General features: G+C 38.3%; 1 protein-coding gene across 1 annotated transcript; it reads left to right on the top strand.

Annotated features, from left to right (window-relative positions):
* Positions 1-2,362: 2,362 nt before the first annotated feature.
* HRG_02331 (secretory lipase domain-containing protein) lies at positions 2,363-3,807 on the top strand (the record flags this gene model as incomplete). Its single annotated transcript, XM_044860802.1, has 2 exons — positions 2,363-3,595; positions 3,805-3,807. The coding sequence occupies 2 exons, from the start codon at positions 2,363-2,365 to the stop codon at positions 3,805-3,807; spliced, it is 1,236 nt and encodes a 411-aa protein (XP_044724435.1).
* Between the last annotated feature and the right edge of the window lie 11,345 nt (positions 3,808-15,152).

Raw genomic sequence — 15,152 nt, 5'->3', positions numbered from 1 at the left:
GTGCAGAAGGAATATCCGTCCTCGGCGTACAGTCGGCAAGCAAGTGCGGCACGCCGGCCGAGATGAGGTCCATTACGGCAGACGGTAGAACGGGTCACTGGTGCAAACTCCAAAGCCACCGGGCGAGAATCGAGCTGGGTCTGCAGCATGGACAACCCCCCGCGTCCATCCCACGATGCCTTCGACGGAATCCTCAAACACATCTTACGCCCCCGCCTGTTGCTTCGTTAACCGATACGGCGGCGCCTCGTCCGCTACACCTATCTCGAACCTATGCAAAATGCACAACAACCACCGTCATACTTCTTCGTGCCTCGCCCACGAATCCTCCTCCACGCGATTATCGAACGGCCTACTCGACTTGGTATGGATCTCCTTTCGCTGAATCTCGAGCACAGCCAGAAGCTCGACCATGATTGCTGTTGCCGTATGTGCGTCTGGTTTGTACGCGTTCCAAACTTTCCCACATCTTCTGCAATACGGGTTCCTCGTCTCGGCTCGACCCCATCGTTTTGCGTAACTCAGGCAAAATTTAAACCATCTAAATGCGGTGCACAACCGGCCCAGTCCAACCGTACATTTTTTGCCAACTACACACGGGAATCATTGCAGACAGTGTAGAAACTGAGCCATGCCGAGATGCGGAAGGCCTCAACTAAGAGACAAGTTTCCCGATCAAGGTGTTGACAATGACCTTGTAAGCTTGTCAGGTTACGGCTTTGACGACTTTAGAGACTATGTTCTGCTTAATGAAGCTCCTAACGGCGTTGGAGACATGGTATACGTACGCGCAACACCTCAGCTGATACAGAAAACTTAATGTTACATGCTGGTGATGCCCTCATTATTGCCCTCGCCCGAAGCGCTGATATCGCGGTTTCGTATTGGCAGGGACGGGCGCAAGGGATTCCTACTGTACAGCCATTTTGACGGGGCCTGGCAGAATCGACAGCCATAGTCACTGTGGCTTAGCGTCGAGGAATTTGCCAAAGCTTGGGAGGAAATAGCCGGTCCCAATGTGATAACGGCAAAATCTCAAGCTAAGAGGTGGCAAAACCTGTCAGCGCAATCCACAGTCATTTCTCAATGCAGGGTCCGTATAATTAACTAGCAACAGGTTTCAGTTTATAAATGCCTGCTGCCTGCTACCGGAAGAACTCATGAAATTCGGGCGGTCTTGGTCATCCAAATGTGGGATTTCACGCGATCTGTCCTCCTACGCATTCTCTCGTTAGATGCCCCCACTAACGTCAGCCACCTAGCTTACTGCATACCCCCCTTCCAGCACCCTTTTCCCACTAAAAGTCGGGTTTTTTATAAATCTATAACTAATTTATTAAAATAGGTAGAAAGACTAAAACTTTATAGCTAAAGAGCTAAGCTATAATAGATTTATAAAGTACTATAAGTTTTCTTTTTCTAATAATAAATAAGTTATACTACTTTTAGTTTTCTTATAGTAAAAATAAAATACTAAATAAATCGTTTAAAAAAATTTATATAGTACTATTTATCTTTATATAGCTTTTAGTACTTAAAAGTACTTTCTATTTACTATTTTATCTATTAAATAAAAAGATAATAGGATATTCTTAAAACACCTCTTTTTTTAATAAGGAGAAAAGTTTATTACTTAATAACTTAAAAGAAAAAGCTAGTTATAAGTCTTTAACTACTTTATTAGTAGTATATCCTATAAAAAAGCTTATTTACTACTTAGCCTACTTTATTAGATTTTTTTTAATATTAATTTAATACTTTTTAAAGTGTTAAGGCTTACTAAGTAAAGTAGTAGAAAGTACTAATAAAATACTTAAGTTAGCTTTAAGCTTTTATATAAGTATAATTAGATATAATATATATAAAAAGTAAATTTTAATACCGACTTAAGCTATTTTACTAATAGTATTCTAGGAGCTACTAGGCATAACTAACTATTTTTCTTATATTTATTATTTAGTGTTTTAAAGCTTGCGTTTTAGTGAGAAAGGGTGCTGGAAGGGGGGTATGCTGTAAGCTAGGTGGCTGACGTTATTGCTGATTGCCAACTCCGCCGGAGTGTTCCAAGTTCTTACGGTAATTAGTGTCTTATTGTAAGGGTAACTTTTGAGTTATCCGTTTCCAGCTAATTTTACAAGGAATCCTGATGGTCTGGACTCAGTGAGTACATATGTGGCCACCTCAGCCGACCCCCTGTTTCAGGGAGATCAAGCGCGCAATCCACACGGTAACTTCTTCGTGTAAGGTCCACATAAACTAGTAGCGCTTGTCCTAAACGTAAATATAACTACTTGACTGCCGCCGAACAGAACGGTTTCCACGTTGCTGGCTAATATTGCAGCAAGTATTCCTTGCCTAAATAATGGCGCGCGTCACTACTTTCTCCATCTTTCTCTTACTAGTCTCAGCCGTTGCCCCCATTACTTTCCTGGGATCAAAACCTCTAATCGGGTCGGCTGGTGTCAAACCAAGCAAAGACCCGTTCTATGAATTGCCACAGTGGCTTGATCGACATGAGCCCGGGACCGTTCTAAGGCACCGAAGAACCCCATCATCCATCAGTGCCTTTGGCATTCCTCACGAAAATCTACAGACCGCTCACCAGATTCTCTACCGAACCACTGATAATCGGGGCAAAGCGACCGCTACCGTCCTTACTGTGCTGATTCCCCATAATGCCGACTATACAAAGGTTCTGTCTTTCCAGGCAGCCGAGAACGCCGCGACAATCGATTGCGCACCCTCCTTCGGGTTCCAGGTCCAGTCGACTAAGGACCCGCTCCTAAATTCCAATACCACACAAGGGCAGCTGCTCTTTATCGGGGCTGCTCTTGCTCAAGGCTGGGTGGCTATATCGCCAGACTATCTAGGCCCAAAAGGTTCTTTCGGAGCTGTCAAACTAGGTGCTTACGCGACGCTCGACGGTATTCGCGCCGCTATCAATTCGGCATCTTTTACCGGCATCAGCAACAAGCCCAACATTGCTATGTGGGGATATTCAGCCGGTGGCTTTGTTACCTTTGGGGCAACCTTGATACGGTCTGCTTACGCCCCCGAGCTAGAAATAGATGGCGCAGCAGTGGGTGGTATAGGTAGTATGACTACCTTTAGGGACTTAGACGTGATTTCCACGCTTAACAAGCAACCAACAGCCTTTTTCATTGCACTCGCGGTCTTAGGTCTGGCATCACAGTATCCTAGCCTGGGGAGAGCGATTGACGAGCATCTCAAACCCCAAAATCGAGAAAAGTTTTACCAGCCTCTCCATCAGTGTTTAGAGGCAATCAAGGCGGATTTTAAGCTGCTCGACGTGCTGGATATGTTCGATGATCCAAATTTTCTCGCAAAGATCCCCTCTATACTCAGCGAAATTGCACGCGATAATACTTTTCCGGATGTTATTCCTGGAATTCCGCTCTTTTGGTACCAATACGCTTTAGACGACCTCATTCCTAGCGCACAAGCAGATGCTTTAGTAAGGGACTATTGTAGTAAAGGTGCAACTATTGAGTATCATGTACAAAATGGGCCAGGACTTGATCATACGCAATACGGTATTATTGGAGCACCTGAAGCTCTCGACTGGCTAAAATTGGTACTAGACGGGAAAAGCCCTAAGTCTGGCTGTATAAGGACTGCATCCTCCTCACAACAGCTCCGCCCTTCCTTTTTAAACATCTTTACTGCAAAAAATCGAAAGCGTATTCTAAACCATTTACTTATATTAACATAATATATTTAGTTTCTATAAAGGAGAAACGGAAAATAAATTTATAGTTAAGAAATAACTATATAACTATATAGTAAAGTCGGTCGTTATAAATTCCCCGCCGCCCCCTACCGCCTTCCGCTTTAGGTAAGCCCCTCCCCCTTTTAGCCCGTCGCTATATACGGGATTGCTATAAGAATACCTATACTCCCTCCCCCTTTAACTCGACTCTCCTTTTCTCTTCTCCTCTTTCTCTCCCCGCTATCCCTATCGGTCGGCTATGTCTAATATATAGCCCCCTCCTTTATCTAACCCTGCTCCGCTTATACGTTCCCCTCGACTCCTAATCTATACGTTAGCTAAGATCCCTATGTTCTTAGATTTCGTATATCCGCTTTATTAGCTATATCTTTTATCCCTTTAGTCCTTTATATTAATATAGGAAGGGTAAAGAAGGGTAGGAAAGGGGCTTCTTTTATTGCTTTAGACCTTAAATTAAAGGGCCCTTACTCGCTATTATAGCCTAGGTTTCGCCTAACCTATAACCTCTATACCCTAGTAATAGCTTAATATAATTATAGCTACCCTCTTAATCCTTAGATCCTATAGTTAATTAATAGCCTATATACCTATAAAGATCTATAGGCTTCTACTATAATATTATCTGCTATTTTAAGATCGGATAATATAGTAAAAGTCTACTATTTCTTTACTAGGTATACTATATATAAATATATATAGAGATTAAGCTAGCTAACCTTTTATTATCTTATTAGCTTTAATAAAAGTTCCTTAGTATACTTAAGATAACTACCGATAAAATACTAGCTGCTTTATCGTTAGCTATTAAAGCCTCCTTAATTAGTATTATAGTAATAGGCCTTATATCTATTCCTTAATATTATAATATATAGCTTAATACTATCTTTATTTTTATCTACCCTAGGTTTAGTCTTATAGCTATATAAAGGTAGGATAATCCTTCCTTAATCTTATAAGCTATACTAATTATATAACGTTTAGGTATATAGCTTTCTAAGCTATAGCTTATAGCTAAGCGCTTAATAAAGGTTTATTTTAAAGTTAACTTTAACGTTTATAAGTTACTTAGTCTCGTTAACTTCCTTAAATAAGCGGCTTATTTAAAGCGCTCTAAGATTAAGTACTTAGTCTCTTACTTTACTATAGCTTTATAATATATTATAATTATTATTAAGATTATACTAGTAACTTATTTAGAGGTATCTAGAACTTCGGTATTAAATAGGAGGGAAAAACTAAAGTACTTAAAGGAAAACCCTCCCCTCTTTTATAGCTAGTCCGCCCTTATACTAGGTCGCGGTTATAATATATAGGAATCTTACGCTAGCTATTATAGGTATCGTTTTAGTTAGTCGGAATCGTATTAGCTCTACTATAAAGTAACCTTAAAAAGTAACTCCTTTATATATATAAGGTATATAATATTAATCGGTAGTATAAGCGTTTTTAGTTAATAGTTAATTATATAATTATCCTTAACCTTATCTTATAATAATATCTTCCTAGGCTTTACCTTATTTTTCTACTATAAGGCTTAGCGGGCTATTTTTTTTATTAATACTAGCCTTTAGCTAGGCCGGTAGTTAGGTTATTATACCGGCTTTACGCTATACTTATTAAGTTACTAGTATCGGCCCTAGGTTTTTATTTTCCTAGTTAGGGGGCCTAGACTAGGGTTAAGGGGAGGCCTCTTACTCTTATAACGTTAGCTAATTTAGAAGATCTAAATTCCCCCTTCCTAATAGTTATAAGAAGAGGCCTTAGATAAGGAAACGAAAGAAGAAACTAACGTTAAAGTAGTTAAGGATAACGCTAACTTTAAAGAAAAGGAAGCTACTAGATTAAATAATCTAAACGAAGAAGGAGACTATAGGAAGGCGGTAGAGCTAGAATACGCCTACCTTCCTACGCCTCCTCTTATAAAATAAGAAGAAGATCTAGAAGTAGCTTTTTTAGTTAGTCTTCCCGTCTCGACCCTTAAGGGGGTAGGAAAGGCACCTATCTTAAAGGATTACCTAGCTGCCTTTTTATCCCTACTTCGAGAAGTAAAGGAAGGTATTATCGCAAAGCGTAGCCTAATTTCGTAGTTCTCGGAGATATCTCTTAGCACGAGGGACCTAAGAAGCTAAAAAACAGGTTTTAAAGAAGGAGCTAAAAAGAGGTGCAAAGAGGAGGGTAGGGGCATAAGGGGAAGTAGAAGTAGCGATAGCTTCTTATAAAGGTAGCGAGAGATAAGACGGATATACCGGTAACGGCTAAAAAGGAGGGGAAAAACCGGTAAAAAGCTCGGTAGTTAAAAGGATATTAGTAGCTTCTTTAAGCAGGATCTTCTTTATTAATTAAGATGCTAGACGGGTATAAAGAGGGGCGTTAGATAGAGGAAAGAAGGATAATTAAGGCAATATAATAATTACTCCCCTACCTTTATTGCTGCCCCTATAAGAATTAAATCTCTCTGCCCTACCTATCTAACCCCTTACTTTTAATTTTACCTTTATGTATTTTTATATACTTCTCGTATCTCTCTACGCGAGAGTTATAAGCCTAGGAGGAATAGAATTCTTATACCTTCCGGCTACTATAAAAGGTACCTTTCTTATATCCCTTATAGCTTCCTTTTACCCCTCTTATTAAAAAAGCCGATTTTTACCTAACTTTTCTACCCCCCCTCTTCTATAATAATAACGAAAACCGACTCCTCTACCGTCCCTACGGTCTATAGGATGATTCTTATAGAGCCCTAAGATTAGGATAAGTAGGTAAAGGAGCTACGGGCTCGTATAGATAGAACTATCTATAATTTAGTCTTCTCTAATAAGTAGGACCCTCTCGAGCCCCCTCTTCGTCCTAGAGCAATAGAATTTATAGAGGGAGCTTCCCTCTTCTCTAAGCTAACCTCCGTATAATAGAGAGCTTTTTCTACTGCCTTAGGTAACTACGAGAGTTACCGTAAGGAATACCTTTACGAGACGAAGCTACTAACTACTATACGCACGGCGATAACGGAATCCGTTAGTGCCGTAAAGCTAATTACTCTTTAAGAGGAAGAGACTCCTAAGCAGTAGCTTTTAAAGCTCGAGACCTCGATAGCTCCCTTAAGGAGCTATATAACTAACCGTATTAGGAAGACTTATACGGCCTACCTAGGAGCCTTTTCTACTAGGAACCTACTAGCTTCTTCGTAGCTAGCTAAGTAGGAAGAAATCCTTAAGGAAGCTAACTAATACTTCTTTATAAAAGCTCTTTCCGGCTAGTAGCTATAGGATATATCTCTACTAATAAAGCCTATTAGTAACGGTTACTTAACTATCTTTTAAGAGGCTAGCCGGGAACTAGACGAAGAGGCTACTAGAGTATAATAGTAAGCAGTCTTATTCCTTCGTAGCTAGCACTCGACCTAGACGGCTCGACCTACTGCCCCTATAGCTGCTGCAGCCCCTGCTACTATGGCTCCCGCTGCTGCTACTACGGCTGTTGCTCCTTTGGCTCCTCCTCCCTCGAGAGCCTTAACGCCGTCGTTAACTATAGCTACGGCCCCGGCCCCGGCTCCGTATCTTGCTCCGGGCCCGGCCCCGGTCCTATTAGTTAGACCGGCCCGACTAGTCCCCTAATAGACCTTTTAGTCCGTTAGTCGAAAAATTAAGGAACTAGTCGAAATCGAACCTCGTTAATATTAGTAATAAGGGGTAAAAAGGGAGGGTTTTTAAGTAGACCTTCTAGACCGGGACGAGGATTCCTCGAAGAAACGAACGAGGAGGAATCGACCTACCTACTAAGTATATAAAAAGCCCTATCGGCTAGAGGACTACTAGTAGGTCTTCGAGGAAAACCGACCTAAAGGAGTTAACCCTTTAAAGAGACTATAAGAAATAGTATAATAGTCTCTTAAGGAGGACCCCTTATTATAGAAGAAGATAGACGAGATTCGGGTTACTAAGAAATAATAACGAACGCCGCTGCCTTTATTCGAGCTATAAATTCGAGGAAAAATCGTTAGTATAGTAAATCCGGCCTTCGTCTTCCCTATAAATTAATAAGGCTAAAACTAGCTATTAGAGCCCTCTAATTATCCCCTACGAAAATTAGCTATCCTCGACTCCGGTGCTTCCCTCGATATCTATAATATACTCTTACGATTCCGGTCCTTTAAGAAGGCACGAAAGGAATATCTTATTACTAGGGAATTAACCGTATAGATAGAGGGATATAGAAGGGTAAATTTCACGATAAATTTACCTAATAGGTCTATACGAATTCTTCGACGAAAAAGGGTAGCTTTTTACCCTCGATTTTTAATAAGCCTAATTTCCTTCCGCCTTCTTTAAGAGGAAGGAATCTTCTAAGATACAACGTCTAAGCCTACGAGGCTAGTCTAGAAGAATTAGACTATTAGGCTTATCGAGGAGAAATTTAGTTAATTTATTCTCGAATTCTAACCTATTTATAGGAAGGAACTACTCGAGAAGTTAGCTTTCCCTACTAAGAGGAATAGGTCTACTATAAAGGACCCTCTTTTAGTAGCCTAAGAAGACGGCATTCTTTAGTACGCACGACTTAGTTACCTAGGCCCCCTAGCTTTATATAAGCTAGGCTAATAATAGGGCGTATAAATAAGGGGCCTAAAGACCGTCGAATATAAATACTATAGCTAAGGAAAGACTAGGAAACGAATTTCTAGACGGACCCTAATACGGCCGGACTAGCTATATAAGGAAATTTAGGTCGACTAGACTAACGTCTCTAGGGACTAGGAAAGCTTTATTAGGGTAATGTTTTTTATAGACGCTTTTTTAGGGATAGTTTTCCCCTATTTCTTACGGACCTACCTAAGTAAGTATAACTAGTCTACCCTCCGGGACTTCGTTAACTAGATAAAATCCTACTTTAGCTACGAGGTAAAGAAGATACGGTCTAATAGAGAGCTATTTATAAAGGATATCTTAAATTAGCTTCGAAAAAGGGGCATTTTACCCCTCCCGTTAGCACCGAATACCTAGGCCTAGAACGGAGGGGCAGAAAGATTAGGGGGTGCTATAATAGAAAGGGCCCGTACGATAAGACTTACTATAAAGCTTCTATACGACCTTTAGAGGGAAGTCGTTAAGACCGCCTATTACCTTTAGAACCGGACCCCTAGGGACCCTAAGGACCCTAGGGAACTAAACTAAGGAATAGATTAGAAATCCCCCCTTAAGCTCTTTATAAAGAAAAGGGCCTTGCTAGCCTACCTTCGTGCCTATAGCTATAAGGTATACGCAATAACTACTAATATATAGCTAAAAAGGAAGAAGAAAAGAAAGCTTAATCCTAGAGCCTTTATTAGTTACCTCGTCGGCTATAATTCTATAAATATCTTCTAGATCTAGATTCCTCTTCTATAAAAGGTTATTTCGACTAGGGATATAATTTTCGACGAATCTAGCTTCTTTAACGGAAAGAGGGATTAATAGCCCCTCTTACTCTCTTAACGTTAGCTAATTTAGAAGATTTAAATCCCCCCTTCCTAATAGTCTTAAGAAGAGGTCCTAGATAAGGAAACGGAAGAAGAAACCGACGTCGAAGTAGTCGAGGATAACGCTAAATTCGAAGAAGAGGAAGCTACTAGATTAGATAATCTAGACGAAGAAGGAGACTATAGGAAAGCGGTAGAGCTAGAATACGCCTACCTACCTATACCTCCTCCTATATAAGAAGAAGATCTAGAAGTAGCTTTTTTAGTTAGTCTTCCTATCTCGACCCTTAAAGGGGTAGGAAAGGCACCTCTCTTAAAGGATTAACCGGCTGCCTTTTTATCCTTGCTTCGAGAAGCAAAGGAAGGTATAGGGCCCGATACGGATACTAAAGAAGACTAACCTCTCCCCTATTTCGATCGTTTTTCCGACTTCTACCTAACGCTAATAGAAGACGGTTCCTATAGAGCGTTTATAGTAGGCTAGCTTTTTAAGCTACTATTAGCAAGGAAGGTATATAAAAGAGACCTCCCGGACCTACTAGTAAACTAGAAGCAGCTAGAAAGACACCCCTTTAGAGACTAGTTTTTCTAGGCCTAGAAAGACTACCTAGCCTTATATAAAGAGATAGGGTCTTTCGAAGAGGTCCTTAAGGAAAAAGCAAGAGAAAAATAGGTCCTTAGCTATAAATAGGTCTTTATCTATAAGACTAATAAATATAGCTTCCTTTAAAAGTATAAGGCCCGGCTAGTTATTTATAGGAATTAATAGGAAAAAGGGGATCTACCTACTAAGGCAACTACCCTAGCAGGGATGTCTTTTCGGACCCTTATAGCTATAGTAGTAGAATTCGACCTCGAGCTTAAATAGATAGATATAGTTAACGCCTTTATTAACTACCTACTCGAGGAAGAAAAAGAAGTTATCTATATACGCCTTCTACTAAGCTTCTAATAGCTAGGAAAGGTTCTATAGCTTAGGAAAGCTCTATACGGACTATAAAGATCACCCCTTCTTTAGCAATAGCATTTAATAGGTTCCCCCGAAGCCCTAGGCTTTAAGAAAGTCCCTTAGGAACCGTGTATAATATAGAAGGGTAAAATCATAGTCTTTTTTTACGTCGACGATATTATCTAAGCCTACCTAAAAGAGGAAGAAGCTACTACTAGGGAGGCTATATAAGGCCTATAATAAAGGTATAAGATAACTAAGCTAGGGGAGCTAAAGTAGTTCCTAGGGATATAAATCTTTAAGAATAGGTCCTAACGGACTATTTAGTTTACCTAGGACGCCTATATCGATAAGGTCGCTTATAAATTCCTCCTTACTTCCCTTAATAAGAAGCTTCCCTCTACGCCTATATTAAACGAAGAGCTTTTATCTAATCCGTCCTTTTAAGCTAGGGAGTAAGAGAAATACTAATATTAATAGAAGGTAGGCTCCTTGCTTTTTTTAGCTATTTCTACTAGACCGGATATCTCTTTTATAGTCTCCCGGCTAGCTAGGCATAACTAGAATCCTAGCCCTAGGCATTAAGAAGTAGTAGATAGAGCTATGCTTTATCTCTATTTAACGAGATTATATAGTCTACGCCTAAGAGGGTAAGGAAGGAAATAAGCTGCCGAAATCTTCCTTTATTCGAGCGATTCGTCCTTTACGGATAATTCCTTAGATAGAAAGAGCTTATAAGGGTATATTATATCCCTTTTTAGAGGAACTATTGCTTAGAGAGCTTCGAAGTAAGCTACCGTTACGACTTCTAGTATAGAGGCAGAGCTACTAGCTCTTTTAGAAGTATTAAAAGAAGCGAGTTTCCTTAGCTAGCTATTAATATCTCTACGACTATAAATTCCGACCCTATTAGCTATAGAATGCAATAATATATAGACTATACGAATTGTTATAGAAAATAGTAAGTTATCGACCTAGCTATAGTATATCGATATTTACTAGTATTAGTTACGCTAAGAGGTCTAAAGGGGACTTATTTCTATCTATTAGGTTCTAACGGCATTAATAAAAGCCAACGGTCTTATAAAGCCCCTACTAAAGTAGAAGCTAGCTATCTTTTTATAGTAAATTAGGCTAGAAGACGTTAGAGAGAAGCTGTCCTTAAAGGCCTGCCTTAAGAGTCTATAAGAGGAGCTAATAGCACGTACGAGAAGGTAACGTCTATAGCCGAAGAAAAGGAAGAGGTTTTTCCCTTTAGAGGGCCCCCTATTTTAATTAGGTTTTTTCCCTTTAAAGAAGGCCCCCTTTCTTATAGGACTTTCCCCTCTTTAGGCCCCTTTTCCTTAAGTAGGTCTAAAAGAGCCTAGGGACTTAAAAGGGCCCTTGCTTTCCTTAAGTAAAGGGAGAAGTATAGAGCTAAGAACCTCCTCTATACGCTTACTAGCCTAAAGCTATATTAGCTATGCCCTTAAGGGGCAGGCTATAGCTAAGGGGGTATGTCGCGAATCGTGGCCTAATTTCATAGTTCTCGGAGATATCTCTTAGTACGAGGGACCTAGGAAGCTAAAAAACAGGTTTTAAAGAAGGAGCTAAAAAGAGGTATAAAGAGGAGGGTAGGGGCATAAGGGGAAGTAAAAGTAGCGATAGCTTCCTATAGAGGTAGCGAGAGATAAGACGGATATACTAGCAACGGCTAGAAAGGAGGGGAAAAACCGGTAAAAAGCTCGGTAGTTAAAAGGATATTAATAGCTTCTTTAAGTAGGATCTTCTTTATTAATTAAGATACTAGATAGGTATAAAGAGGGGCGTTAGATAGAGGAAAGAAGGATAATTAAGGCAATATAATAATTACTCCCTTACCTTTATTACTGCCCCTATAAGAATTAAATCTCTCTACCTTACCTATCCGACCCCTTACTTTTAATTTTACCTTTATATATTTTTATATACTTCTTATATCTCTCTATACGAGAGGTATAGGGCCTAATATAGTTACTAAAGAAACTAACTTCTCTTTTATTTCGATCGTTTTTCTAACTTCTATCTAACGCCTATAAAAGACGGTTCCTAACGTTAGCTACCTAGCTTATAGTACACCCCCCTTCTAGCACCCTTTCTTACTAAAACGTAAGCTTTAAAACACTAAATAATAAATATAAGAAAAATAGTTATACTTAGTAGCTCCTAGAATACTATTAGTAAAATAGCTTAAGTTAGTATTAAAATTTACTTTTTATATATATTATATCTAATTATACTTATATAAAAGCTTAAAGCTAACTTAAGTATTTTATTAGTACTTTCTATTACTTTACTTAATAAGCCTTAATACTTTAAAAAGTATTAAATTAATATTAAAAAAATCTAATAAAGTAAGCTAAGTAGTAAATAAGCTTTTTTATAGGATATACTACTAATAAAGTAGTTAAAGACTTATAACTAGCTTTTTCTTTTAAGTTATTAAGTAATAAACCTTTCTTCTTATTAAAAAAAGAGGTATTTTAAGAATATCCTATTATCTTTTTATTTAATAGATAAAATAGTAAATAGAAAGTACTTTTAAGTACTAAAAGCTATATAAAGATAAATAGTACTATATAATTTTTTTTAAACGATTTATTTAGTATTTTATTTTTACTATAAGAAAACTAAAAAGTAATATAACTTATTTATTATTAGAAAAAAAGAAAAACTTATAGTACTTTATAAGTCTATTATAGCTTAGCTCTTTAGCTATAAAGTTTTAGTCTTTCTACCTATTTTAATAAATTAGTTATAGATTTATAAAAAACCTAACTTTTAGTAAGAAAAGGGTACTAAAAGGGGGGTATACTATAAGCTAGGTAGCTAACGTTATAAAGTATTTATAGTAGGCCGGCTCTTTAAGCTATAGCTATTAGTAAGGAAGGTATATAAAAGAGACCTCTTAGACCTACTAGCAAACTAAAAGCAGCTAAAAAAAAACACCTTTTTAAAGAGTAGTTTTTCTAGGCCTAGAAAGACTACCTAGCCTTATATAAGGAAATAAGGTCTTTTAAAGAGGTCCTTAAGGAAAAAGTAAGAGGAAAATAGGTCCTTAGCTATAAGTAGGTCCTTATCTATAAGACTAATAAATATAGCTTCCTTTAAAAGTATAAAGCCTAGCTAATTATTTATAGGAACTAGTAAGAAAAAGGGGATCTTCCTACTAAGGTAACTACCTTAGTAAGGATATCTTTTTAAACCCTTATAGCTATAGTAGTAGAATTCGACCTCGAACTCGATTAAATAGATATAGTTAACGCCTTCGTTAACTACCTACTTAAGGAAGAAGAAGTTATTTATCTCGCGAAGAGAGATATAAGAAGTATATAAAAATATATAAAGGTAAAATTAAAAGTAAGGGGTTAGATAAGTAGGGCAAAGAGATTTAATTCTTATAGGGGTAGTAATAAAAGTAAGGGAGTAATTATTATATTTCCTTAATTATCCTTCTTTCCTCTATCTAACGCCCCTCTTTATACCTATCTATTATCTTAATTAATAAAGAAGATCCTACTTAAAGAAGCTACTAATATCCTTTTAACTACCGAGCTTTTTACTGGTTTTTCCCTTCCTTTCTAGCCGTTGCCGGTATATCTATTTTATCTCTCGCTACCTCTATAAGAAGCTATCGCTACTTCTACTTCCCCTCTTACCCCTACCCTCCTATCTATACCTCTTTTTAGCTTCTTCCTTAAAACCTATTTTTTAGCTTCCTAGGTCCCTCGTGCTAAGGGATATCTCCGAGAACTACGAAATTAGGCTATGCTTCGCGATATACCCCCTTAGCTATAGCCTGCCCTTATAGAAAGGGTAAAGCTAAATACCTAGGCCGGTAAGCGTATAAAGGAGGTCTTAGTCTATACTTATCCCTTACTCGAGAAATCCGGGTTTTAGCCCTAGGCTCTTTTAGACCTACTTTAGGAAAAGGGGCCTTAAGGAGGAAATTAAGTCCTATAAGAAAGGGGGCTTCTCTAAGGATAAGTCCCTAAAAAGGGGGCCTTTAAGAAGAATAAGTCTTAATTAAGCTAGGGGCCCTCCTTTAGGATAAGTCCTAATTCCTCTCTTTAGCTATAGACGTTACCTTCTCGTATAGGCTATTAGCTCCTCTCGTAGACTCTTAAGGCGGGCTTCTAAGGATAGCTTTTCTCGAACGTCTTCTAGCCTAATTTATAATAAAAAGATAGCTAGCTTTTACTTCGGTAAGGGCTTCGTAAGACTATTAGCTTTTATCGTTACTATTAGAACCTAATAGATAGAAATTAGTCCCTTTTAGACCTCTTAGCGTAACTAATACTAATAGATATCGATATACTATAGCTAGGTCGATAGCTTTACGTTTTCTATTAGAATTCGTATAGTCTATATATTATTATATTCTATAGTTAATAGGGTCGGAATTTATAGTCGTAGAGATATTAGTAGTCGGCGAAGGAAAATCGCTTCTTTTAACGCTTTTAAAAGAGCTAGTAGCTCTACCTCTATACTTAAAGTCGTAACGGTAGCTTACTTCGAAGCTCTCTAAGTAATAGTTCCTCTAAAAAGGGATATAATATATCCTTATAAGCTCTTTCTATCTAAGGAATTATCCGTAAAGGATAAATCGCTCGAATAAAGGAAGATTTCGGCAGCTAGTTTCCTTCCCTACCCTCCTAGGTATAGACTATATAATCTCGTTAAATAAAGATAAAGGATAGCTCGGTCTACTACTTCTTAGTGCCTAGGGCTAGGATTCTAGTTTTGCCTAGCTAGCTAGGAGACCGTAAAAGAGATATCCGGTCTAGTAAAAATAGCTAAAAAAAGCAGGGAGCCTACCTTCTATTAATATTAGTGTTTCTCTTACTCCCTAGCTTAAATAGATAGATTAGGCAAAAGCTCTTCGTTTAATATAGGCGTAGAGGGAAGCTTCTTATTAAGGGAATTAAGGAGGAATTTATAAGCGACCTTATCGATATAGGCGTCCTAAGTAAGCTAGATAG

Source organism: Hirsutella rhossiliensis (genome assembly GCF_020360975.1).
Source record: "Hirsutella rhossiliensis strain HR02 chromosome Unknown scaffold00002, whole genome shotgun sequence".
Lineage (NCBI taxonomy): Eukaryota > Fungi > Ascomycota > Sordariomycetes > Hypocreales > Ophiocordycipitaceae > Hirsutella > Hirsutella rhossiliensis.
Note: the sequence above shows the minus strand (reverse complement) of the source record. Positions and strands in the feature narration are given on the sequence as shown.